This window comes from Bombina bombina, chromosome 1 (assembly GCF_027579735.1).
Source record: "Bombina bombina isolate aBomBom1 chromosome 1, aBomBom1.pri, whole genome shotgun sequence".
In the NCBI taxonomy this organism is placed as follows: Eukaryota; Metazoa; Chordata; class Amphibia; order Anura; family Bombinatoridae; genus Bombina; species Bombina bombina.
Genome location: NC_069499.1, coordinates 475,110,322 through 475,135,622, shown reverse-complemented (window position 1 = coordinate 475,135,622; position 25,301 = coordinate 475,110,322). Strand labels below are relative to the sequence as shown.

The 25,301-nt window shown below is 38.5% G+C and overlaps 1 protein-coding gene across 1 annotated transcript in view; it reads right to left on the bottom strand.

Moving 5' to 3' along the window:
• PLEKHA3 (pleckstrin homology domain containing A3) overlaps positions 1 to 8,375 on the bottom strand; it is a gene marked incomplete in the record, with an annotated part of 130,049 nt that extends 121,674 nt beyond the window's left edge. Inside the window, 1 exon segment of the mRNA XM_053698510.1 lies at positions 8,056 to 8,375. Coding sequence (XP_053554485.1) covers positions 8,056 to 8,095 — 40 coding nt within the window.
• Between the last annotated feature and the right edge of the window lie 16,926 nt (positions 8,376 to 25,301).

Sequence of the window (25,301 nt, the reverse complement as noted above, 5' to 3'; positions counted from 1 at the left end):
CTGGAATAACTACAGGAGATTTAAAAACCTTATCTAAACGTTTAGATTTAGTATCAAGAGGACCAGAATCCTCAATTTCTAATGCAATTAGGACTTCTTTAAGTAAAGAACAAATAAATTCCATTTTAAATAAATATGAAGATTTATCAGCATCAACCTCTGAGACAGAAGAACCATTATCAGAATCAGAATGATGATGTTCATTTAAAAATTCATCTGAAAAATGAGAAGTTTTAAAAGACCTTTTACGTTTACTAGAAGGAGGAATAACAGACATAGCCTTCTTAATGGATTTAGAAACAAAATCTCTTATGTTATCAGGAACACTCTGAGTATTAGATGTTGACAGAACAGCAACAGGTAATGTAACAGTACTAAAGGAAATATTATCTGCATTAACAAGTTTGTCATGACAAACAGTACAAACAACAGCTGGAGGAACAGATACCATAAGTTTACAGCAGATACACTTAGCTTTGGTAGCTCCAGCCCCAGGCAGCGATTTTCCAGAAGTATCTTCTGACTCAGTTTCAACGTGGGACATCTTGCAATATGTAATAGAAAAAACAACATATAAAGCAAAATTGATCAAATTCCTTAAATGACAGTTTCAGGAATGGGAAAAAATGCCAGTGAACAAGCTTCTAGCAACCAGAAGCAATAAAAAATGAAACTTAAATAATGTGGAGACAATAGTGACGCCCATATTTTTTTAGTGCCAAAAATGACGCCCACATTATTTGGCGCCTAAATGCTTTTGGCGCCAAAAATGACGCCACATCCGGAACGCCGACACTTTTGGCGCAAAAGAACGTCAAAAATGACGCAACTTCCGGCGACACGTATGACGCCGGAAACAGAAAAAAAAAGTCTGCGCCAAAAAAGTGCGCCAAGAATGACGCAATAAAATGAAGCATTTTCAGCCCCCGCGAGCCTAACAGCCCACAGGGAAAAAGTCCAATTTTAAGGTAAGAAAAAAATTGATTTATTCCTATGCATTATCCCAAATATGAAACTGACTGTCTGAAATAAGGAATGTTGAACATCCTGAGTCAAGGCAAATAAATGTTTGAATACATATATTTAGAACTTTATAAAAAAAGTGCCCAACCATAGCTTAGAGTGTCACAGAAAATAAGACTTACTTACCCCAGGACACTCATCTACATGTTGTAGAAAGCCAAACCAGTACTGAAACGAAAATCAGCAGAGGTAATGGTATATAAATAAGAGTATATCGTCGATCTGAAAAGGGAGGTAAGAGATGAATCTCTACGACCGATAACAGAGAACCTATGAAATAGACCCCGTAGAAGGAGATCATTGAATTCAAATAGGCAATACTCTCCTCACATCCCTCTGACATTCACTGCACGCTGAGAGGAAAACCGGGCTCCAACCTGCTGCGGAGCGCATATCAACGTAGAATCTAGCACAAACTTACTTCACCACCTCCATCGGAGGCAAAGTTTGTAAAACTGATTTGTGGGTGTGGTGAGGGGTGTATTTATAGGCATTTTGAGGTTTGGGAAACTTTGCCCCTCCTGGTAGGAATGTATATCCCATACGTCACTAGCTCATGGACTCTTGCTAATTACATGAAAGAAATAACATACATATACAGATATATATATAATATATAATAATAATAATAATAATAATAATAATATCTTTCAACAACCACATGGGTGCTCACTCACAAAGAAAACCATTAGTAGCAAAGGATTTTGGCCAAAAATACAAAAAATGTATTGACGTTTTGGGGAATAAACAACCCTCAGAATAAACATATAGTGCGTTCAAATTACTTCATATACATAATGCCAGTATACAAATCAAAATGCTGCAACAGAAAGTGCTATCCTACATTACTTCCGGTTAACATTTGTCAAAAACTGAAGGGACATTCCCAACAGTCTAACAGGACGGGAGGACTATATGAAGGACAAGAAATTAATCATGACAACCACATTTTCTCCTAATACTACCAAGCTGGATAATATCATTAAAGTGAATGTAAACTTTCATGAATTAAAAGGCCAGTATTAACTAATAATCTTAAAAACAGGGTCACTTTAATTCATTAAAATTTACAAAGATGCTTATTTTTTTAAAATACCTTTGCGTTATGGTAAACATACTGCCTGCAGCTCCTGCTTTCATTAGCATATAGATGACGAATCCGGCTTCCTCCAATCGTTGTGTTGCCTCACGAGCTGGACAACAAAGGGGGCACACAACGATTGGAGGAAGCCAGATTCGTCATAGTTTTACTAAAGAGAGCAGGAGTTGGCGTTACGTTTACCATAACACAAATATTTTTTTAAAATAAGCATCTTTGTAAACGTTAATGAATTAAAGTGCCCCTGTTTTTGAAAGTATTATTTGATGCTGGCCTTCAATTCATTAAAGTTTACATTCACTTTAAGGAACAATGGCATATTCTTTCTTCACACCGTATATTACATTTTGCACAAGAGGTCACTCCCAATGGTAGGCTATAGGATAAATACTAGTCTAAGACACTTGTTAGTAAAAATTTATCCTGTCAACTGCTATATGTCTGGAGAAATATATAAAACACTTATTAAAGAATGTTACAAATGTCCCAGATGTGTAACTTGTAATGGATTTATTGCCACAAAAAAATGTCATCATCCACACAACAACAAGGTTTTTCAAGTTCAACACCTTTGTAATTTATGCATTAATATGTCCTTGTACAAGATATTATGTTGGAAAAACAAAAGGAACCCTGAGAAAATATATGGCAAACTACAGATTGACTAAACGACAAGCCATCAATAATGGCCATTCTGAGCAAAAAGTATCCTGAAATTTGGTGGAGGCGGGTCATGCGGTTTCCTCAGTAAAAGTTTTCTTTATTGATCACAGAACAGACTTTATGAAAAAGCGCCAGATACACATGAAACTTGTCAGATGACGTAGCTTCCAGCTAACCGCTACTCTGTGAGTTATTCGTTTTAATGTATATCAATAAATATTGAATTTTATCTCTAACTAAGGCTGTGCATGGTACGTTGATTGTAGACTCATGTTCCACATATGAACTGTATACCGTGTTCAGGAGTTATTCCTTTTTTTCTTATAGGCATGTTAAAACAGTGGTCCTCTTTTTCCAGCCTTAGCTATATCCACAGTTACACAAGTTTAGAGTAAGAGTAAAATTTAGTTCTGAAGACAGGTTAGTTTTGATCGTACTATAAAATACAAATTTGTTGATAAGATGTTTTTTTATGATTACCAGTAATATCTGCAGGTTTTATTTATGCATAGTTGATAACTATATGTTTATGTACTTTGAGAAAATTGATTTACAGGATGTTTTATAAAATTTCACATTTTGTTTTATATTTTTTGCTGATGTATGTATTTTTACTCTTGAACTGATATATAAGTACAATGTTTATATATAAAGGGATATATATTTTGCTTTTTATATTTAGGTTGTTACACTAACTTAGGGATTATTTGCAGTTAATTATCATATTTTGCAAAATATTGAAATATGTGTAATGAGTTTATTTTTTTATTTAATATTATTACTTATATATAATGACGAAAGAGAACTGGAAGTGATGTAGGGTAGCATGTCAGTCGCGGCAATTTGTTTTGTATACTGGCGTTCCAAAAATGTTGTTTGGCGCCAACACTTGAGGGGAGTTAATTTTATGTATTGCACATTAAAAAGCACTATATGTTTATTCTGAGGAAGGGGATTGTTTACTCCCTGTAACACCAATAAATTATGGTTTTGGCAAAAATCCTGTGAGTGCTACTATTGATTATGTATATATTTTTTTATTGTTTCATTATGCATAAACATTGTATATAAAAATCTTAAGGTGTTTACTGTCTCTTATAAATGCTGTGCCACTGCCACGTCCCCATGATGCATAATAATGTTACCATTCACCAACATTACACAGGGACAAAAAAAATGGGAAGGAACCTTTAGTATTTGGTTGTTTTTTTATTATTATGCTTCCCATACCAATGAGCAAACAAAAATGCAAATAGTCCCTGGGAGCTGTCCTCTATTTTACTTAAAAAAACGTTAAAGTGAATGTAAATTTTGATGCTAAAGTGCCCGGTTTTTAAAAATTCGATCAAAAACAGGGGCACTTTAATTCATCAAAATTTACATTTCACTCGTGTTGTGGAAAAAAAACTTACCTTTTAATCTTGACAGCAGATCCAGCTTCCTCCACCTGTCGCAAAGCCTCTTCCTGGGTCTAAAATGAGGAATCTGGCTTCCTCCAATCACGGCATTGAATCAGACGATTCCCCCAGGGGGGAAGCCGTGATTGGAGGATGACCCATCCATCATTTCGGACATAAGAGAAATGGCTTGCAACGACCGAAGGAAGCTGGAGCAGCTGTCAAGTTTAAAAGGTAAGTTTTTTTTCACAACACAAGCGAAATGTAAATTTTGATGAATTAAAGTGCCCCTATTTTTAATCAATATAAATAAAATAAGAAGAGAGCACCTCATAGTGTAATACGTCCTTTGTTATAAGGTGTATAATAATGGTAAAGAGAGGCTTATCAGAAATTATGGCACTGTACTGTGACCAGTGCTATCAGGCAGACTAGCGCTTACAGCGGCTAGCACACTGTTTCCCCGTGTTCTTCGTCAGATACAAGATCAGGCAAATGTAACAGCTCAGATAATGGAAGACGGACAACACCGGAACAGCAAACAGGCTGAGAACTTTGTTAATGCTTAAAAGGTAAACGCTTTATTCACAGGCAACGCGTTTCTCGACCACAGACCGGTCGTTTCATCAGGCAATTTGTAAAGGCGGCACAGTACAGTGCCATAATTTCTGGTAAGCCTCTTTTTACCATTATTATACACCTTATAAAAAAGGACGTATTACACTATGAGGCGCCCTCTTCTTATTTTATTTCTATAGAATTACCTTCCACCGGGTCAAGAGGAGCTACCTGCACTAATTGTGTTTATCGCCTACAGAGGATTATTTTAACTGTCTGCAGAGGACTTTTTTCAAACTGCATTGAAAACAAGCAAGTTTCTACTCATGAACTTAATGTTTTTGTTTTATTTTCATTTCAGATTTCGATTGGTTTATTAATTACCGCATTGATTACCAGGTTTACAGCATTCATTTATTATCGTTACACATTTTTTGGTATCCTATATTCTTTTTTTGGAGAGCGCTCCTCTATTAGATCCCCCTCTGGGATCTATATATTATATTTTTAATCAAAGTTTTAAAAAAAACGGGCACTTTAGCATCAAAATTTACATTCCCTTTAAGGACAACCCAGGCAAACTCTGCAAAGAAGACGTTAAAAACATGTAAAACATTATTAATGCAGAAAATGTATTTCAATATTATAGGATGCTTTAAGAAATGCCCAGCTCTGTGCTCTCTGACTCTCTGAGTAGTATTTTGTGTACATTTAAAAAAAAAAAAAACCTTTAAACATTACTGTAGCTGTGTGCAGAACATGACCATTGATTAATTTCGTAGAAGACACAATAGGAAAATTGCCAGGGATTTATTTTTGATGGGATTAAATACCCCTGATAGGCTGCAATGAGTCACATCTGACCCTAATCCATTCCCTGTGACATCACTAAATTTGCATTCTGGGATAGCAAAGGGATAGTGTTGATCAGTCTTACTCTCTGTAACCTCAAAACTGATACTGACACAGAAACCAAAAGCTAATAAAGTTGCATACAACAATCAGGGACAGAGAGTTCCCATCTTTCATATAAGGGAGTTTTTGTCCATCTCCATTATGGGATTTTTATGGAAATAGGTTAACTGTCTAAAGAACCATTAAAGTCAATAAATACATTTTATATACCAGAACCTAACCACTGAATTCAAAAGTTTTGCATAAAAATACATTTAGTTTTAAAAGCATTCAAATGATCATCTCCTTTTCTGATTGGAGAATTTGCCCATATCCTTTCGGTAAAAGAGCAACAGGAGCTTTGCATTTACTTATCTACTAGTTTTCTTTAAATAAAAGGGACATTAAAGTCAAAAGTAAGCTTTAGTGATTCAGATAAATTTATTGCTCTATTATATAACTTTCTGTTATGTAATTTGCTTTGTTCTCTGGGTATCATTTTTTGAAAAGCATACCTAGGTACGCTCAAAAGCAGTAATGCACTAATAGAAGCTAGCTGCTGATTGGTTGCTGCACATATATGCCTCGTGTATTTGGCTCCCAGTAGTGCATTGCTGCTCCTTCAACAAATTATACCAAGAGAATGAAGCAAATTTGATAATAAAAGTTTTTCAGAAATTGTTTTTTATTGTATGCTCTATCTGAATAATGAAAATAAGAGGACTTCTGTGCCCTTTAAAGAAGCAACTCTGTAATCTGGATCAAATATTAACAACCCCTCTATAAAGTCATAGATAATCTATAAATGGATTGTATTATCTGACAAATCACAGTCACTATCTTTTAATACCTGTGATTAAGCTAATATATTGGGAATGGGCTATCTCAGTAGCGGACCTACTCAACAGAGGGCCATGGTGCAATAACATGTTTTGGGGCCCCTAAAGATAACTCAGCAGAAACCAATAGTATTAATATACAGTACATGCTGCTCTATATAAAATGATTTTGAGCATATTCAGATAGATGGACCAGCTACATGCACTAATTAAAGGCTCCCTTGCTTAAGGATTGTACACATTATGCACAAGCATGTGTATATACTGGATGCTATGGGTCCCCCCAGAACTTGGGCCCTGGTGCCACTGCACCAATAGTAGTTCTGCCCCGGAGCTATATATCAGGAATTATTTGTTATTGGATGTTACTGAGCCTTCAGTATGCTTTTTAGTATGGCCAGTTCTGCTACATTGAAGATATAATTTCAAATGTATCACTGCAGATCCAAATGCAGCCACTGATTAGTCAATCCACCCAAAGACGTTAACCCTTTTTTAAAGGGATATTAAACAGACAAATCAGATGCTACTTATAAAACTGACTAGCCATATAAATGATAGCACTTAATAAAAACTACCAAAACCTATTTCATAGTTTAAATTAATATCTGCTTAATTCTCCTCTAATCAAGGAAGCAAAAACTAAATGCCTATCTTGGAGCATTCTAAGCATTTGATTGAGGGGTACAAAAAATAGGTGAAAAAGCTGCAGATACTGCAGGACCCAAAGTTGTTCTTAACTGAGGTCTAATGTGGGTATATGGCTGGTCAGAGATCTGATGTATGACTGTGGCATATTGTGGTTCTGTATGATGCATGTTATGTCACAACACAAATGTCTGGAAAGCACTACACTAATGTGTCACAGCACATGTCTGGGTGTGCCACTAAGTTAGTACTGAAGGTGACGAATGAGGAAATATGTAACATGCAGGTAAGAAATTCAAGAAACGGTATTTATATTACATTTTGGTCATTATCATGGTAGATGTATAATGAGTTAAAAGCCTGTAATACATATTTCAGGTATTATTATATTTTTTACCCACACAAGTACATATGAGATCACCTTGGTGTCACTTTTCACGTGTCAGGGTCAAGAAAAAAGTATTTTTAACAAACACTGTTTCCTTTAACATGTGTTAAACTTTAAGTCCAGCACAGCAACATATTCATAATACTGCCCTCCAATGTTAGTTATCCAGTCCACTACTCCTTATATTGCCCCATCTGAAAAACATAGAGGAGTGCTCTTCTGTGTTCCAGCATTTGTTCTATATGTTTCTAAGTCATTGTGTATATATTAAAGTTTGTAACACTTGTTTTGCTAGTGCTCATTTTATAGCCTTGTTATAAAATGTACACACTTTACTCCAAATAAGGAGGCCCCCTCATTCGAAAAAAAATTGGCGCTATTGTTCTAGTGATTTGCAGATTTATAACACGATATGTATTGATTAAATGATTTATTATGCCCCATGTAACATGATTACAGATCAATACAATGTCATGCAGAGGGTGATGCCTATTAGTATAACCGGGCATTATAGGTAGGTACCTCACTCATTTAGCCCTCCCATACCTGCTATGTAATTGGTCCATTTGTACAGCACCCCTTCCATAGCTCGGGTCAATGCGGGTACCTTGTGTGCATCCTCTCCACCAAGGTCTTGCTGGCTCTCCCCGATCCCTTAAAAGCAGCGGGCGGTGCGGGTGCTCAGCGGATTAAACGCCCACCACGTTGTAAATCCAGGCAGCGGGCCGCCTGCTCATTTCGTAGCCTCCGGGAAGGCTGCTACACACAGACCCCGGACGCTGCGCTCCCTGCGCCATTCAGACAGCTCAGCGCTGCCTCCTCCCTGCTTCCTACAGCCGACAGCTTCCAGTTCGTACAACAGTGACCTGATGGCGTCTCATTCACTTCCTGGGGAAGGTGGAGGTCACAGCAGGCTGCTGAATTACAGTCATATTAGCTACTGAGATTAACATTTTTATCGAGCTGCTCTATTATCGGGTTGTCAAACCCACCTGAAGTTAGACACGTTTTCGTTCAAAATCTAATAGAGATTTCCATGTTAAATAAAAACAAAGGAAAAATATAAAGGATAAGCTTTGTGTCAGTCAAGTGACTACTTCCCAACCATACCCCTAACTGAGCATAACAAAATAATATCAAAGTTAGGAATCTAACTTGGGGATTAGACCCCTCAGGAGCCCCCTGAATGCACTGCCCCATCCAGTCTCATAGATTATATTAAACATACATACATCATGGGCTCTATTTATCATTCCAATTCTCCTATATTTTCTCCTAAAAGTTCTCATGAGAAATAATTCTCCTATTTATCATTCAAAAATACTCCTAAAATTGGGCAAGTTCGACTGTAAAATACTCCTACTCTGTTCTAACTCTCCTTGGAGAACATGTTCTCAAAAAAAAGGGTTAAATTAGATCTTTTTAGTCGTATTTCATATAGTTCTCCTCATAATTCTCCTAGTTACAAATTTATCATTTATATTCTCCTGTGGAGGACTGAAAGTTCTCCATAGCTAAAGTGGAGAACAGCATTAGAAATCTATTCTCTACCAGTTGTAGAAGCAGTTACACACAAAAAAGGGCTCTACAAGGTGCAAACATCTATAACAAAGCACAATAATAATGGTTATTGGAGTGCAATAATAATTTATGATGGAGTAAAAAAATATATATATAATGGAGCACCAAAATAATATATAACAGAGCACAAAAATTATATCTATTGGGGCATAAAAATAAGATATAAAAAAGCGCTAAAATTTAAGCACAAAAACAATGAAAATGTAGATCTATTTTCTTATATGAAAGTTTGCTGAAGAGGGGCGTTAACTAAGCTACTAGGAAGGCTGTATAAAGATTTCTATTGGTTTATAAATGATTGACATGGAGAATAGTTGCTTATTTTTAGTGATAAATAAAGAGAAGATACTAATCCGACTGGAGAAATTTATCATTAGTTCTCCCCAGCTCTCCTCAGCTCTCCCATGGAGAAAAAACAACTTTTTTATGATAAATATGGGCGCACATGTGCTCCTCTCCTAAGGAGAGCTGTGGAGAACTGATAGGAGAACAGAAAGGAGAATTCCCCAAATGATTGATAAATGGAGCCCCATATAAACATCTGTCCTATTAAAACTAGGCTTTTGTGTTACTTAGTAACTACTACACAAGTATACCCCAGACTGATAAGAATCTAATGACACCAAAGTTAAGACCAGGGATAGGCAAGGTGTCCGTACACGGACACTGGTGTCCGTGACTAGCCCTTGCAGTGTCCGCCACAACCTTAGTATATCTTTTCTTTCTGATTAAATAATAGGAATAAAAAAAATTATGTAGTGTAAATAAAGTAAGTGGCTTGTCAAAAAATACTGGATGTGTATCTGCATCTGTATAAATAACACCCGGCTCTATACAAAGACACAGTAGTGACACTGGCACATGCGTATAGCCAGACAAGGGCTGGTTATAGGGTCAGTAGTATCTGCATCAGTATAACACCCAGCACTATATAATGACACAGTAGTGACACTGGCACATGGGTATACCCAGAGGAGGACTGATTATAGAATCAGTGAGATCTGTATCAGTATAACACCCAGCACTATATAATGACACAGTAGTGACACTAGCACATGCATATAGCCAGACAAGGACTGGTTATAGAATCAGTGGTATCTGCATCAGTATAACACCCAGCGCTATATAATGATACAGTAGTGACACTGGCACACATGGGTATAGCCAGAGGAGGGCTGGTTATAGGATCAGTGGTATCTGCATCAGTATAATAACACCCAGCGCTATACAAAGACACAGTAGTGACACTGGCTCATTGGGTATAGCCAGAGGAGGGCTGGTTATAAGATCAATGGTATCTGCATCAGTATAATAACACCAAGCACTATACAAAGACATCGTAGTGACATTGGCTCATGGGTATAGCCAGAGGAGGGCTGGTTATAGGATCAATGGTATCTGCATCAGTATAATAACACCAAGCACTATACAAAGACACAGTAGTGACACTGGCTCATGGGTATAGCCAGAGGAGGGTTGGTTATAGGGTCAGTGGTATCTGCATCAGTATAATAACACCCAGCACTATACAAAGACACAGTAGTGACACTGGCTCATGGGTATAATAACACCTAGCACTATATAATGACACAGTAGTGACACTGGCTCATGGGTATAGCCAGAAGGGGGCTGGTTATAGGATCAGTATAATAACACCAAGCACTATAAAATAAAGTTTTTTATTTCAAATGTACCTTGGTGTCCTTCACTAAGGTCTGTACTTTGGAAAATGTCCGCCACAGCCTTTGTCTGCGCCTATCCCTGGTTAAGATCCTAACTTTGGGATAGGACCCCTCAAAAGCCCCCTAAATGCACTGCCCCATCCACCCTCATAGGTGATAATGCAAATGCACAAGTCATATAAACATCTGCCCTATAAAAACTAGCCTTTGTGTCACTTAATGACTATTATCAAAGTAAACCCCAGATAGAGCAGAATCCAATTACATCAAAGTTAGGACCCTAACTTGGGGAAAGGACCCTGCAAAAGCCCCCTAAATGCACTGCCACTATCCACTCTCATAGGTGACACATACATCATATAAACAGTAACACCTGCCCTATAAAACCTAGGCTTACTACTACCCAAGTATACCCCAGACTGAGCAGAATCCAATGACACTAAAGTTAAAGGACCAGTTAATAGTATAGGATCTACACATAAATAGGTGTATTATAAACAGTCAATCATTTTGAGACCTACTTGGCTGAAAAACTAAGTATATTTATTGAGAACAAGCATTTTCAAAATGTATATAATTTCCTGTCCCCTAAAGTCACGTGGTGCCAGTATCCAATCACAATTGCATATACGTATATGCGATTTGAGCGAAGTACGCATGCACTAACTGGCCGGTGATGTCTGTCTCAGTCTGGAAGAGCCTTGGTTAAAAGCGACTTGTTGTTTGTCAGACTCAGCAGCACTGAAGCCAGACTGCCGCTCGCTCCTCTTAAATCCTCCTAACCTACCTGTCTGTCCTTAGTTGTCTGAGTCGGTCTCACTCTCATTGTCTCTGTGGGGTGACCCCAGTCACCCCGCAGAGACATTGAGAGTGAGACTAACTCAGACAACTAAGGACAGGTAGTAGGTAGGTGGGGTCACACCGGGTCAGTATTTAGTGAGTGGGATTGACAAGCACAACGGGTCACCGTCAAGACCGGCATTATAGAAAGTCTCTGGGCTGTCTGTCTCTGGGGTCTCTCACTCTGGGGTCAGACCGTTAGTGGGTTAGGTTTTGGAACCGTGGGATTCATAACAACGGCAAATTTTAGCAATGAAGGCTTGAAGCGGGGGTGATACGGCCGAGGTCACATGCGCAAAAGGTAAATAATTATTCTAATTTACACATGTAAATTACACTATGTACAGCCTACTCAGGACAGGGGCGGTCGGAATATGGAGTATAATTGAACACGCAGAGAATAAAAGTAAGATTTTATAAATATTTACATTGACTTGTCCAAATGTTATGCTGCAGATGCTTTATACATTTACTATGCACCTTTACTGATATTTCAGTTTACCATTTTGATACTATTGACTGGTCCTTTAAGACCCTAACTTGGGGATAGGACCCCTCAAAAGCCCCCTAAATGCACAGCCCCTATCCACTCTCATAGGTAATAATGCAAATGAAGACACCATATAAACATCTGCCCTATAAAAACTAGGCTTTGTGTCACTTAGTGACTACTATCCAATAAACCCCAGAAAGAGCAGAATCCAATGACATCCAACTGAGGACCCTAGCTGGAGGATAGGACCCGCAAGAGTCTCCTGAATGTACTGCCCCTATTCACTCTCATAGGTGATAATGGAAAAACATACATCTTATAAACATCTGACCGATAAAAACTAGGCTTTGTGTCCACTAAGTGACTATTACCCAATTATACCTCAGACTGAGCAGAATCAAATGACAACAAAGTTAGGACTCTAAATTAGGGATAGGAGCCCTCAAGAGCCCTCTGAATGCACTGCCCCTTTCCACTCTCATAGGTGATAATGCAAATACATACATCGTATAAACACCTGCTCTATAAAAACTAGGCTTTGTGTCACATAATGACTACTACCCTAATGTACCCAAGACTGAGCAGAATCAAGTGACACTAAATTTAAGACCCTAACTTGGGGATAGGACCCATCAAAAGCCCCCTGAATGCACTTCCCCTATCCACTCTCATAGTTGATAATGCAAATGAAGACATCATATAAACATCTGCCCTATAATAAATAGGCTTTGTGTCACTTAGTGACTACTATCCAAGTAAACCCCAGAGAAAGCAGAATCCAAAGACATTAAACTTAGGACCCTAATTTGGGGATAGGACCCCTCAAGAGCCCCTGAATGCAGTGCCCTGGTCCACTCAAATAGGTGTTAATGCAAAAACATACATCATCTAGACACCTGCCCTATAAAAACTAGGCTTTGTGTCAGTGACTACTACTCAAGTATAGCCCAGACTGAGTAAAATAGAATGAAACTAAAGTTAAGACCCTAAATTGGGGATAGGACCCCTCAAAAGACCCCTGAATGCACTGCCCCTATCCACTCTCATGGGTGATAATGCAAATGCACACGTCATATAAACATCTGCCCTGTAAAAACTATGCTTTGTGTCAGTGACTACTATCCAAGTAAACCCCAGAGAGCGTAGAATCCAATGGCATCAAACATAGGACCCTAACTTGGGAATAGGACCCCACAAGAGCACCCTTAATGCACTGCCCCTATCCACTCTCATAGGTGATAATGCAAATACATACATTGTATAAACACCTGCCCTATAAAAGTAGGCTTTGTGTCACTTTGAGACTACTACTAAAGTATACCCCAGATTAAGCATAATCCAATGACACCAAAGTTATGACCCTAACTTGGGGATAGGACCCTGCAGGAGCCCCCTGAATGCACTGCCCCTATCCACTCTCATAGGTAATAATGGCAAACACATACATTGTATAAACATCTGACCAATAAAACTAGGCTTTGTGTCACTTAGTGACTACTATCCAAGTAAACCCCAGAGAAAGCAGAATCCAAAAACATCAAATTTAGGACCCTAATTTGGGGATAGGACCCCTCAAGAGCCTTTAAATGCAGTGCCCCGGTCCACTCAAATAGGTGTTAATGCAAAAACATACATCATCTAGACACCTGCCATATAAAAACTAGGCTTTGTGTCACTTAGTGACTACTACTCAAGTATAGCCCAGACTGAGTAAAATAGAATGAAACTAAAGTTAAGACCCTAAATTAGGGTTAGGACCCCTCAAAAGACCCCTGAATGCACTGCCCCTATCCACTCTCATGGGTGATAATGCAAATGCACACATCATATAAACATCTGCCCTGTAAAAACTATGCTTTGTGTCAGTGACTACTATCCAAGTAAACCCCAGAGAGCGTAGAATCCAATGGTATCAAACATAGTGCCCCCTGAATGCATTGTCCCATCCACTCTTATAGGTGATAATGCAAACACATACATTGTATAAACACCTGCCCTATAAAAAAAAAACGCTTTGTGTCACTTAATAACTACTACCCAAGTATACTCCAGACTGTGCATAATCCAGTGACACCAAAGTTAAGACCCTAACTTTGGGATAGGACCCTGCAGGAGCCCCCTGAATGCACTGCTTCTATCCACTCTCATAGGTAATTAATACATACATCTAATAAACACCTGTCCAATAAAACTAGGCTTTTCGTCACTTAGTTACTACTTCCCAAATATACCCCAGACTGAGCAAAATCCAATGACATCAAAGTTAAGAGCATAACTTGTGGATAGGACCCCTCAAAAGCCCCCTGAATGCACTGTTTGCCATTATCACCTATAAGAGTAAATAGGGGTAGTGCATTTAGTGGGCTCTTGCAGGGTCCTATCCCCAAGTTAAGCTCTTAGCTTTGGTGTCATTTGATTCTGCTTAGTCTGGGGTATACTTGAATAGTAGTCACTAAGTGTCACAAATCCTAGTTTTTATAGGACAAATGTTTATTTGATGTGTGCATTTGCATTAAAGCCTAGTTTTTATAGGACACGTTTATTTGATGCGTGCATTTGCGTTATTAACTTTTAAAGTGGATAGGGGCAGAACATTCATGGGGGTTTTGAGAGTCCCATCCCTAAACTGGAGTCTTAACTTTAGTGTGATTTGATTTTTCTCTCTCTGGGGTTTACTTGGACAGTAGTCACTAAGTGACACAAAGCCTAGTTTGTATAGGGCAGATGTTTATTTGATATCTTCATTTGCATTATCACCTATGAGAGTGGATAGGGGCAGTGCATTTAGGGGGCTTTTGGGGTGTCCTATCCCCAAGTTAGGGTCTTAACTTTGATGTCATTGGATTTTGCTCAGTTTGTGGTATACTTGGGTAATAGTCATTAAGTGACACAAAGCCTAGTTTTAATAGGGCAGATGTTTATATGATGTATGTATGTTCAATATCATCTAAGAGATTGGATAGGGGCAGTGAATTCCTAACTTTAATATTATTTTGTTATGCTCAGTCAGGGGTATGGTTGGGTAGTAGTCATTAAGTGACACAAAGCCTATTTTTTATATTTTTCCTTTGTTTTTATTTAACATGGAAATCTCCATTAGATTTTGAATAACGAATAACGAAAAAGTGTCTAACTTCAGGTGGGTGGTTGTCAACTCCCATCTAAAGCACCCAAGCCTGTTTTGTTCCTATAACAACTGCACTGCATTAGTCTGGAGAAATACCACTCTACTTTTATCATATATATTTTGTGGTAAAACTCCATAAGTGTAATATTTTACCAAATAAAAATAAATCACAGTTCGTTGAAAAACTTATAAGGTCTATCTACAAAATCCCCCATAGGTCTTGTCCAAGCAGCAAACCCGAACGGTCGCACATCCAGGAGCTCTGGTTGAACTGCCTCAAATCCACCGATTATAGGCACAACCCAACAGCCGACTAATTACTTTTCACCTAATACACAACTTTCCATCCTAATTAGGGTGCATCACTGCATAATCGTCTAACTTCTTGACACTGGAACTCAGGTTTAGACAGTAAGGACCTGGAACGGCGGCTCGCAACAGGTTGTGCTTTCCCCTCTGCTAATACTGAGGTTCTTGACCTCAACTGAATCCACCTAAGTCAGAACAACACCCAACATGGCAGCAATGGCGGAAGAATATCAATCACAACATCCTGATGCATATATGAGAAAGTTGGAATACCTAATGCAAGAGATGATAAGGCACCATACGATCATCTAATACAATTTACATTTGTAATCCCAAGTAAACCTTTAGATACAGAGCTCTTAGGGAGCAAGGAACCTCCGATGCAATTAAACAATTTACAGCCACAGCGTGGTTCACCGCCATTGCAGAGAGTGAGCAAAGCGCAGAGTCATAAGGAATCGTCACTGCGACCTCTCATCTTTCTGGTGAACCAACTAACTAAAAACACTAACGGCTAGATTACGAGTCTTGCGTTAGCCTTAAAAAGCAGCGTTGAGGGGTCCCAACGCTGCTTTTTAACGCCCGCTGGTATTACGAGTCAGGCAGGAAAGGGTCTACCGCTCACTTTTTTTCCACGATTTTAGCTTACCGCAAATCCCCTTACGTCAATTGTGTATCCTATCTTTTGAATGGGATTTTCCTAATGCCGGTATTACGATCACCTAAAAAAGTGAGCGGTAGACCCTCTCCTGGCAAGACTCCTACCGCATATGAAAGTCAGTAGTTAGGAGTTTTATGGGCTAACGCCGGAACATAAAGCTCTTAACTAAAGTGCTAAAAGTATACTAACACCCATAAACTACCTATTAAGCCCTAAACCGAGCCCCCCCCCACCCCCACATCGGAAACACTTAAATAAAATGTTTAACCCCTTATCTGCCGACCGGACATCGCCGCCACTTTAATAAATGTATTAACCCCTAGTTAATTTTTATTAACCCCTAATCGCCGTCCCTAACATTGCTGACACCTACCTACATTTATTAACCCCTAATCTTCCAACCCCAACGTCGCCGCTACTATATTACATTTATTAACCCCTAAACCTAAGTCTAAACATAAATCTAACCCCCCTAACTTAAATATAATTTAAATTAAACAAAATAAATGTACCATAATTAAATAAATTAATCCTATTTAAAACTAAACACTTACCGATAAAATAAACCCTAAGCTAGCTACAATATAACTAATAGTTACATTGTAGCTAGCTTAGGATTTATATTTATTTTACAGGCAACTTTGTATTTATTTTAACTAGGTAGAATAGTTATTAAATAGTTATTAACTATTTAATAACTACCTAGCTAAAATAAGTACAAAAGTATCTGTAAAATAAACCCTAACCTAAGTTACAATTACACCTAACACTACACTATAATTAAACTAATTACCTAAACTACCTACAATTAATTACAATTAAATAAACTAAATTACGGGGAAAAAAACACTAAATTACAGGGAAAAAAAAGAATTACAAGAATTTTAAACTAATTACACCTAATCTAATCCCCCTAATAAAATAAAAAAGCCCCCCAAAATAATAAAATTCCCTACCCTATACTAAATTACAAATAGCCCTTAAAAGGGCCTTTTGCGGGGCATTGCCCCAAAGTAATCAGCTCTTTCACCTGTAAAAAAAATACAATACCCCCCCAACATTAAAACCCACCACCCACACACCCAACCATACTCTAAAACCCACCCAATCCCCCCTTAAAAAAACCTAACACTACCCCCTTGAAGATCATCCTACCTTGAGCCGTCTTCACCCAGCCGGGCACAAGTGGTCCTCTAGAGGGTCCGAAGTCTTCATCCTATCCGGCCAGAAGAGGACATCCAGACCGGCAGAAGGCTTCATCCAGGCAGCATCTTCTATCTTCATCCTTCCGGAGCGGAGCGGAGAGGGTCCATCTTCAAGACATCCAACGCAGAGCATCCTCTTCATCCGACGGGCGACGACTGAATGACTGGTCCTTTAAGTGACGAGATAACTGAGTTAGATTTGTGTATATGTATTCCTAAAAAACAGTTCACACCAATAAGGGTTATATAGGGGTTAACATTTTATAGATAGTAAAAAACTTAAGCATATAGTAATATAATACATATAATATGGGTATATGGAAAAGCGGACAGGCTATGGAGATATGCAAGTGACTATAGATATTGGTAAATATTTTATATATACATATAAATTCCAAAGGACATAATACAATTTGAGCAAATTATCACAATTTAATAAAAAACATAAAATACATAGAAAAGGGACGTCTCCCTTATAATAAGAGTAAATGACTTTCGCTTATTGATAGAGTGTTTACTGCGCTAAAAAAGATATATAAATGACCAGTATAGCCAAGCCTCTGGCTTAAACAACAGATCGAATGTACCTTAAGATTATTTGTGAATAGTTCCGATGAGGAGAAAAAGACCCAATGATGTTTTGTCTTAGGAGACCGACCTAACCACTCGTTTGCAGTTTGGCGTTACCAGTCTGGTGGTGGGAGGCGGCTTTTAAAGGAATCTCACGTGACCCCTCTGATGTCACAGATGCGGTCTTAGCAATCGGAGCAATCTTTAATGTATGCCAAAAGATCCTGGGTGTTACTTTGTGATCCTAATAGGATACAATGTTGCAACTTGGTAGAAAATGTATCCTTGGTTCTTTATTTATTGTCCCCTATTCCGTAACAAGACGAGAAGTCCTGAGGGAAAATTTAAGATGCAATCTTGGCGGTCACTAGTTGTGACTGGAGAATCTTCATTTACTCAATGGTAAACAAGCTGAGTTGTAGACTTGACGGTTGCTAGTAGCGACTGGGGGATATTACTGATATAGGTTAATAACACAACATCATATCCCTGTTGCAGATGCAATCTTGGCGGTCACTAGTAGTGACTAGATTCTTTTAAAACACACAGTAGTTGTAGACTTGGCGGTCACTGATTGCGACTAGAGAATATATAAAGGTATTGAATTCCAACAAGACAACAGGTGTTGAGTGGCAGCAAAACAACAAATACCTGTTGCAAGTTTTCTTTCTTATTTCTTTCAAGCACAGTCCATTCAAATGAATAATACAAAGACAAAGTACAAGGTGACAACAGTGTCAAGGTCAACGCGTTTCGCCCTTAGGCTTTATCAAGACATTATTTTTTATAAGCCAGATTGTTTGTTCTGAACATCTCCACTTTATTAACCATATACTCACAAATACACATAGAAGTTTATAAATTTTCTTGCAAATATTTAACCCGTGCTTTGAACGCTTGACTTTAATTACACATATTACACATATTGTTTTCTTTGAGGGGGATACACAAGTCTAGCAGGGTCTAATTTTCTTTAGCGCTTCTACTTTTCTTTTCTTGGTCCTTTAAGTGACGTCATCCAAGATGGCGTCCCTTGAATTCCGATTGGCTGATCAAATTCGATCAGCCAATCAGAATTAAGGTAGGAAAAATCCTATTGGCTGATGCAATCAGCCAATAGGATTGATCTTGCAGTCTATTGGCTGATTGGAACAGCCAATAGAATGCGAGCTCAATCCTATTGGCTGATTGGATCAGCCAATTGGATTGAACTTCAATCCTATTGGCTGATTGAATCAGCCAATAGGATTTTTCCTACCTTAATTCCGATTGGCTGATAGGATTCTATCAGCCAATCGGAATTCAAGGGACGCCATTTTGGATGACGTCACTTAAAGGACCAGTCATTCAGTCGTCGGATGAAGAGGATGCTCCATGTCGGATGTCTTGAAGATGGACCCGCTCCGCTCCGGATGGATGAAGATAGAAGATGCAGCCTGGATGAAGCCTTCTGCCGGTCTGGATGTCCTCTTCTGGCCGGATAGGATGAAGACTTCGGACCCTCTGGAGGACCACTTGTGCCCGGCTGGGTGAAGACGGCTCAAGGTAGGGTGATCTTCAAGGCGGTAGTGTTAGGTTTTTTTTAAGGGGGGGTTGGGTGGGTTTTAGAGTAGGGTTGGGTGTGTGGGTGGTGGGTTTTAATGTTGGGGGGGTATTGTATTTTTTTTACAGGTGAAAGAGCTGATTACTTTGGGGCAATGCCCCGCAAAAGGCCCTTTTAAGGGCTATTTGTAATTTAGTATAGGGTAGGGAATTTTATTATTTTGGGGGGCTTTTTTATTTTATTAGGGGGATTAGATTAGGTGTAATTAGTTTTAAAAAAATTGTAATTCTTTTTTTATTTTCTGTAATTTAGTGTTTGTTTTTTTCCGTAATTTAGTTTATTTAATTGAATTGTAATTAATTGTAGGTAGTTTAGGTAATTAGTTTAATTATAGTGTAGTGTTAGGTGTAATTGTAACTTAGGTTAGGGTTTATTTTACAGGTACTTTTGTACTTATTTTAGCTAGGTAGTTATTAAATAGTTAATAACTATTTGATAACTATTCTACCTAGTTAAAATAAATACAAAGTTGCCTGTAAAATAAATATAAACCCTAAGCTAGCTACAATGTAACTATTAGTTATATTGTAGCTAGCTTAGGGTTTATTTTATAGGTAAGTATTTAGTTTTAAATAGGAATAAATTAGTTACTTATAGTAAATTTATTTAGATGTATTTAAATTCTATTTAAGTTTGGGGGTGCTAGGGTTAGACTTAGGTTTAGGGGTTAATAAATTTATAATAGTGGCGGCGACGTTGGCGGCGGCAGATTAGGGGTTAATAAATTTAATATAGTTGCAGCGACTTTGGGGGGGGGCAGATTAGGGGTTAATAAACATAATGTAGGTGTCTGCGATTTTGGGGGCAGTAGATTAGGGGTTAATAAGTATAATGTAGGTGGCGGCGGTGTCCGGAGCGGCAGATTAGGGGTTAATAATATAATGTAGGTATCAGCGATAGCGGGGGCTTCAGATTAGGGGTTAATAAGTGTAAGATTAGGGGTGTTTAGACTCGGGTTTCATATTAGGGTGTTAGGTGCAGACATAAAATTAATTTCCCCATAGGAATCAATGGGGCTGCGTTTGGTGCTGAACGCTGCGTTTTTGCAGGTGTTAGTTTTTTTTTCAGCCAGCTCAGTCACATTCTTTCCTATGGGGAAATCGTGCACAAGCACGTTTTGCCAGCTTACCGCTACCGTAAGCAACGCTGGTATTGAGGTGTGATGTGGAACTAAATTCTGCTCTACGCTCAACTTTTTGCGGCTAACGCCGGGTTTAAAAAAACCTGTAATACCAGCGTTACTTTAGGTGAGCAGTGAGCTGAAACTAAGCGTTAGCAACGCACCCCTGTTACCACAAAACTCGTAATCTCGCTGTAAGAGATTTAAAGACCGCACAGCACAACCTGGCACACAGAAGAAGCCTCCATCGGTGGGCCCAGGGCCCTGACCCCCAGAGGAGAACATTAAGCAATACACAACAGTGAAGAGTCCAGGACAAGGCAAAACAGAGATGTCTCTGTTCAACATAGAAGATCAGTCTACGCAACAGCAACAGGAGATATCAAGGAAATTCAATGTACGGTTTTACGACCACACTTTCGAACCGTCAAACAAGAGTCAACAGCGGCCATATCTCACTACATCAGAGGGGACTCTCCTTAACCCGAACGGTACTGGACATACATCTGAGAAGGGAGAGCGGTAACCTGCAGATACCCTTCCCGGATAACACCCACTCTCTTGTTTCAAATATTCATGCCCAGCGGGTAAATCTGTTAAAGCTGACTTTTCATACAAGTTTTAAAGGAAACTGTTACTCAATTTATATTAGTGATTAAAATATATCTCTAACGTTTTTTTCAGAAGTTAGATTTGTAGATTTTATAATATACTGAAACATAGACACAATGATATCATTCAATATAACCTTTTGAATTAATATAATGATAGGAGGAAAATAGGCTCTATGCTATAAGAAATATTCATTCCCTAACACATAGATTACACTATCTGGGGTCTCTGGTAGATCTAGACAAATCATAAAAGTCTAATAATGCCTAATATTCAAGGATCTGTTAACCAGTTGGATTAAGTGATCAAAGCTCCTCACCATACTATATTCTGAGATATAGAACTGCAGCACCACACTTAGCATACTTTACTAGTTGCATTATATGTTTTTATTATGTTCTATTATTATACTGTGTACAATGATCTCTGTAACTATACTTGTCTTAATGTCCGTACTGAGGGTTTGAGGGGGGCACCAGCGGGGACATATTGTTTATCTGCAAAACAAAAATTATCGTTACAATACTCTCATCTTGCAAAAATGTAAACTTTATTAAGCTTACATCTCAGCTATACTGTGAATACTGTTCTAAGTAAACATCCATGCATATTTGTTTAAAATGGAGGTTAGTGGGGGGCCTCTGGCAGGACAACTTCAACACTTACAAACTAGACACTAACATCACTTATTCCTCGTCTTTGCAGTAAGCAAACGTTACACAATGCATACCCTCCCTCATTGGCTTATGGCCGGAGCCATGAGGAAGTTAAGACCAAAAACCTAATTTAGACGCAACACAATCTAAAATAAATTTAAAGCTCTTATTTGCAGCAAGACAATACTGCCCGTAGTGGATTAGACATTGCAAAAACACTGCACATATTTGGAACTAGACTCAACATGTATGCTACCTATACACTGCAGCTATCAAAGGCAACAATGGCCTCGCAACGCCAATATGATCAGTGAGCAATCGAGGTTACACAACAGGTATCATTACCCAACAACACTCACTAAATCAAATGGCGCATTAAAACACCATTACAATCCTTATATCCTTGACATGCGCCATTAAAAACAGCATTGGCCCATAATATAGAATTGAACCTTTAATATGTAGGGCCATACTACAACCCCAGTTGCAAAATATGAAATATACATTCTATGCTTACCGCACAAGGTCAGCATCAAACCCTTCTTATAAAGCACTACATTCAATTTAGACTAGCTGACCAATATAACTGAGTTCTCTGCTATAACCACAATCACAACACAGTCCGTTGCCTAATGTAATAGCAATCATCTGACCACATAGCCCAGTTAGAGGCTTTGAGGGATATTTATCAAGCCGTCAACCACAAATACGCTGGAATTCCGCAGCGTAATTGTGGCGAGCTTGATTCAACCCATTTATCAAAGCCTACAGACCGGCAAAAGTTGAAATTTGTGATGTAACATACGATCCACCGGTCTCAATCCGACACAGATTGATGCTTACGTCATTACAGATATTCCGAATACAAATTCGGCACTATCTGACACCTTTTGCCATTTATCAAATTTCTAACAGGTATGCTCACCACTTTTCCAGCCCAGCGTACCTGGTTTTCAATCCGCCACCCTGGAGGCCGCGGATGCCATAGGAATCAATGTCTGAAAGCAGCTTATGTTCGATGCTGACAGATATCCCATTGATTTCTATGGTTGAAAACAAGTTACGTTTACACCTAACACCCTAACATAAACCCCGAGTGTAAACACCTCTAATCTGCCGCCCCAACATTGCCGCCACCTACATAATGTTATTAACCCCTATTCCGCCGCTCCTGGACCCCGCCGCAACTAAATAAATATATTAACCCCTATCCCGCCGCTCCCGGAGCCCACTGCAACTAACTAAAAGTATTAACCCCTATCCCGCCTCTCCCGGACCCCGCCGCAACTGTAATAAAATTATTAACCCCTAAACCCCTGGCCTCCCACATCACTACCACTAACTAAACCGATTAACCCCTAAACCGCCAGCCCCCAACATCGCATTAAACTAAATTAAGCTATTAACCCCTAAACCTAACAAGCCATTAACTTTACATTAAAATTACAACATCCCTATCTTATAATAAATTTAAACTTACCTTTTTAATTAAAATAAACTATATTAAACTATTAATTAACCTACCCTAACTATTATACTAAAATTACATTAAACTACAAATTAAATTAACTATATTACATATTTAAAAACCTAACCCTACTCAAATTATTTAAATGTACTATTAAATATTACTAAGTTACAAAAAAATAACAACTAAGTTACTAATAAAAAACACTAAGTTACAAAAAATAAAAAACACTAAATTACACAAAATAAAAAAGAAATTATCAAATATGTAAACTAATTTCACCTAATCTAATAGCCCTATCAAAATAAAAAAGCCCCCCCCCAAAAAAAATAAAATAAAAAACTAGCCTACAATAAAATACAAATGGCCCTTAAAAGGGCCTTTTGTGGGGCATTGCCCCAAAGAAATCAGCTCTTTTACCTGTAAAAAAATACAAACACCCCCCAACAGTAAAACCCACCACCCACACAAACAATCCCCCCAAATAAAACCCTATCTAAAAACCTAAGCTCCCCATTGCCATGAAAAGGGCATTTGTATGGGCATTGCCCTTAAAAGGGCATTTAGCTCTTTTATTGCCCAAAGTCCCTAAGCTAAAATTAAAACCCACCCAATAAACCCTTAAAAAACCTAACACTAACCCCAAGACGATCCACTTACAGTTTGCGAAGACCGGACATCCATCCTCATCCAAGCAGCAGAAGTCCTAAGCGAAGCCGGTAGAAGTCTTCATGCAAGCGGGCAGAAGTCTTCATCCAAGCGGGCAGAAGTCTTCATCCAGACAGCATCTTCTATCTTCATCCATCCGGCAAGGAGCGGTTTTATCTTCAAGACATCCGGCGCGGAGCATCCTCTTCTTACGACATCTTACGACATTCAAGATGGCGTCCCTTACATTCCAATTGGCTGATATAATTCTATCAGCCAATAGGAATTAAGGGGGGGGAAATCCTATTGGCTGTTGCAATCAGCCAATAGGATTGAGCTTTCATCCTATTGGCTGATCCAATCAGACGTCGTAAGAAGAGGATGCTCCACGCCGGATATCTTGAAGATGGAGCCGCTCCCCGCCAAATGGATGAAGATAGAAGATGCCGTCTGGATGAGGACTTCTGCCCGCTTGGATGAAGATTTCGGCCCGCTTGGATGAAGACTTCTGCTGGCTTCGCTGAGGACTTCTGACGCTTGGATGAGGATGGATGTCCGGTCTTCGCAAACTGTAAGTGGATCGTCTTGGGGTTAGTGTTAGTTTTTTTTTAAGGGTTTATTGGGTGGGTTTTAATTTTATCTTAGGGACTTTGGGCAGTAAAAGAGCTAAATGCCCTTTTCAGGGCAATGGGGAGCTTAGGTTTTTTAGATAGGGTTTTATTGGGGGGGGGTTGGTTGTGTGGGTGGTGGGTTTTACTGTTGGGGGGGTGTTTGTATTTTTTTTTACAGGGCCATTTGTAGTTTATTGTAGGCTAGGGTTTTTTTAATTTTGGGGGGGCTTTTTTATTTTGATAGGGCTATTAGATTAGGTAGCAGGGTTAGGTTTTTAAATATGTAATATAGTTTAATTTGTAGTTTAATGTAATTTAGTATAATAGTTAGGGTAGGTTAATTAATAGTTTAATATAGTTTAATGTAATTTTAGTATAATAGTTAGGGAAGGTTAATTAATAGTTTAATATAGTTTAATTTAATTCTAAAGGTAAGTTTAAATTTTAATAAGATAGGGATGAGGTAATTATAATGTAAAGTTAGCGGGTTGTTAGGTTTAGGGGTTAATAGCTGAATTTAGTTTATGGGGATGTGGGGGGGCTGGCGGTTTAGGGGTTAATAGGTTTAGTAAGTGGTAGTGATGTGGGAGACCAGGGGTTTAGGGG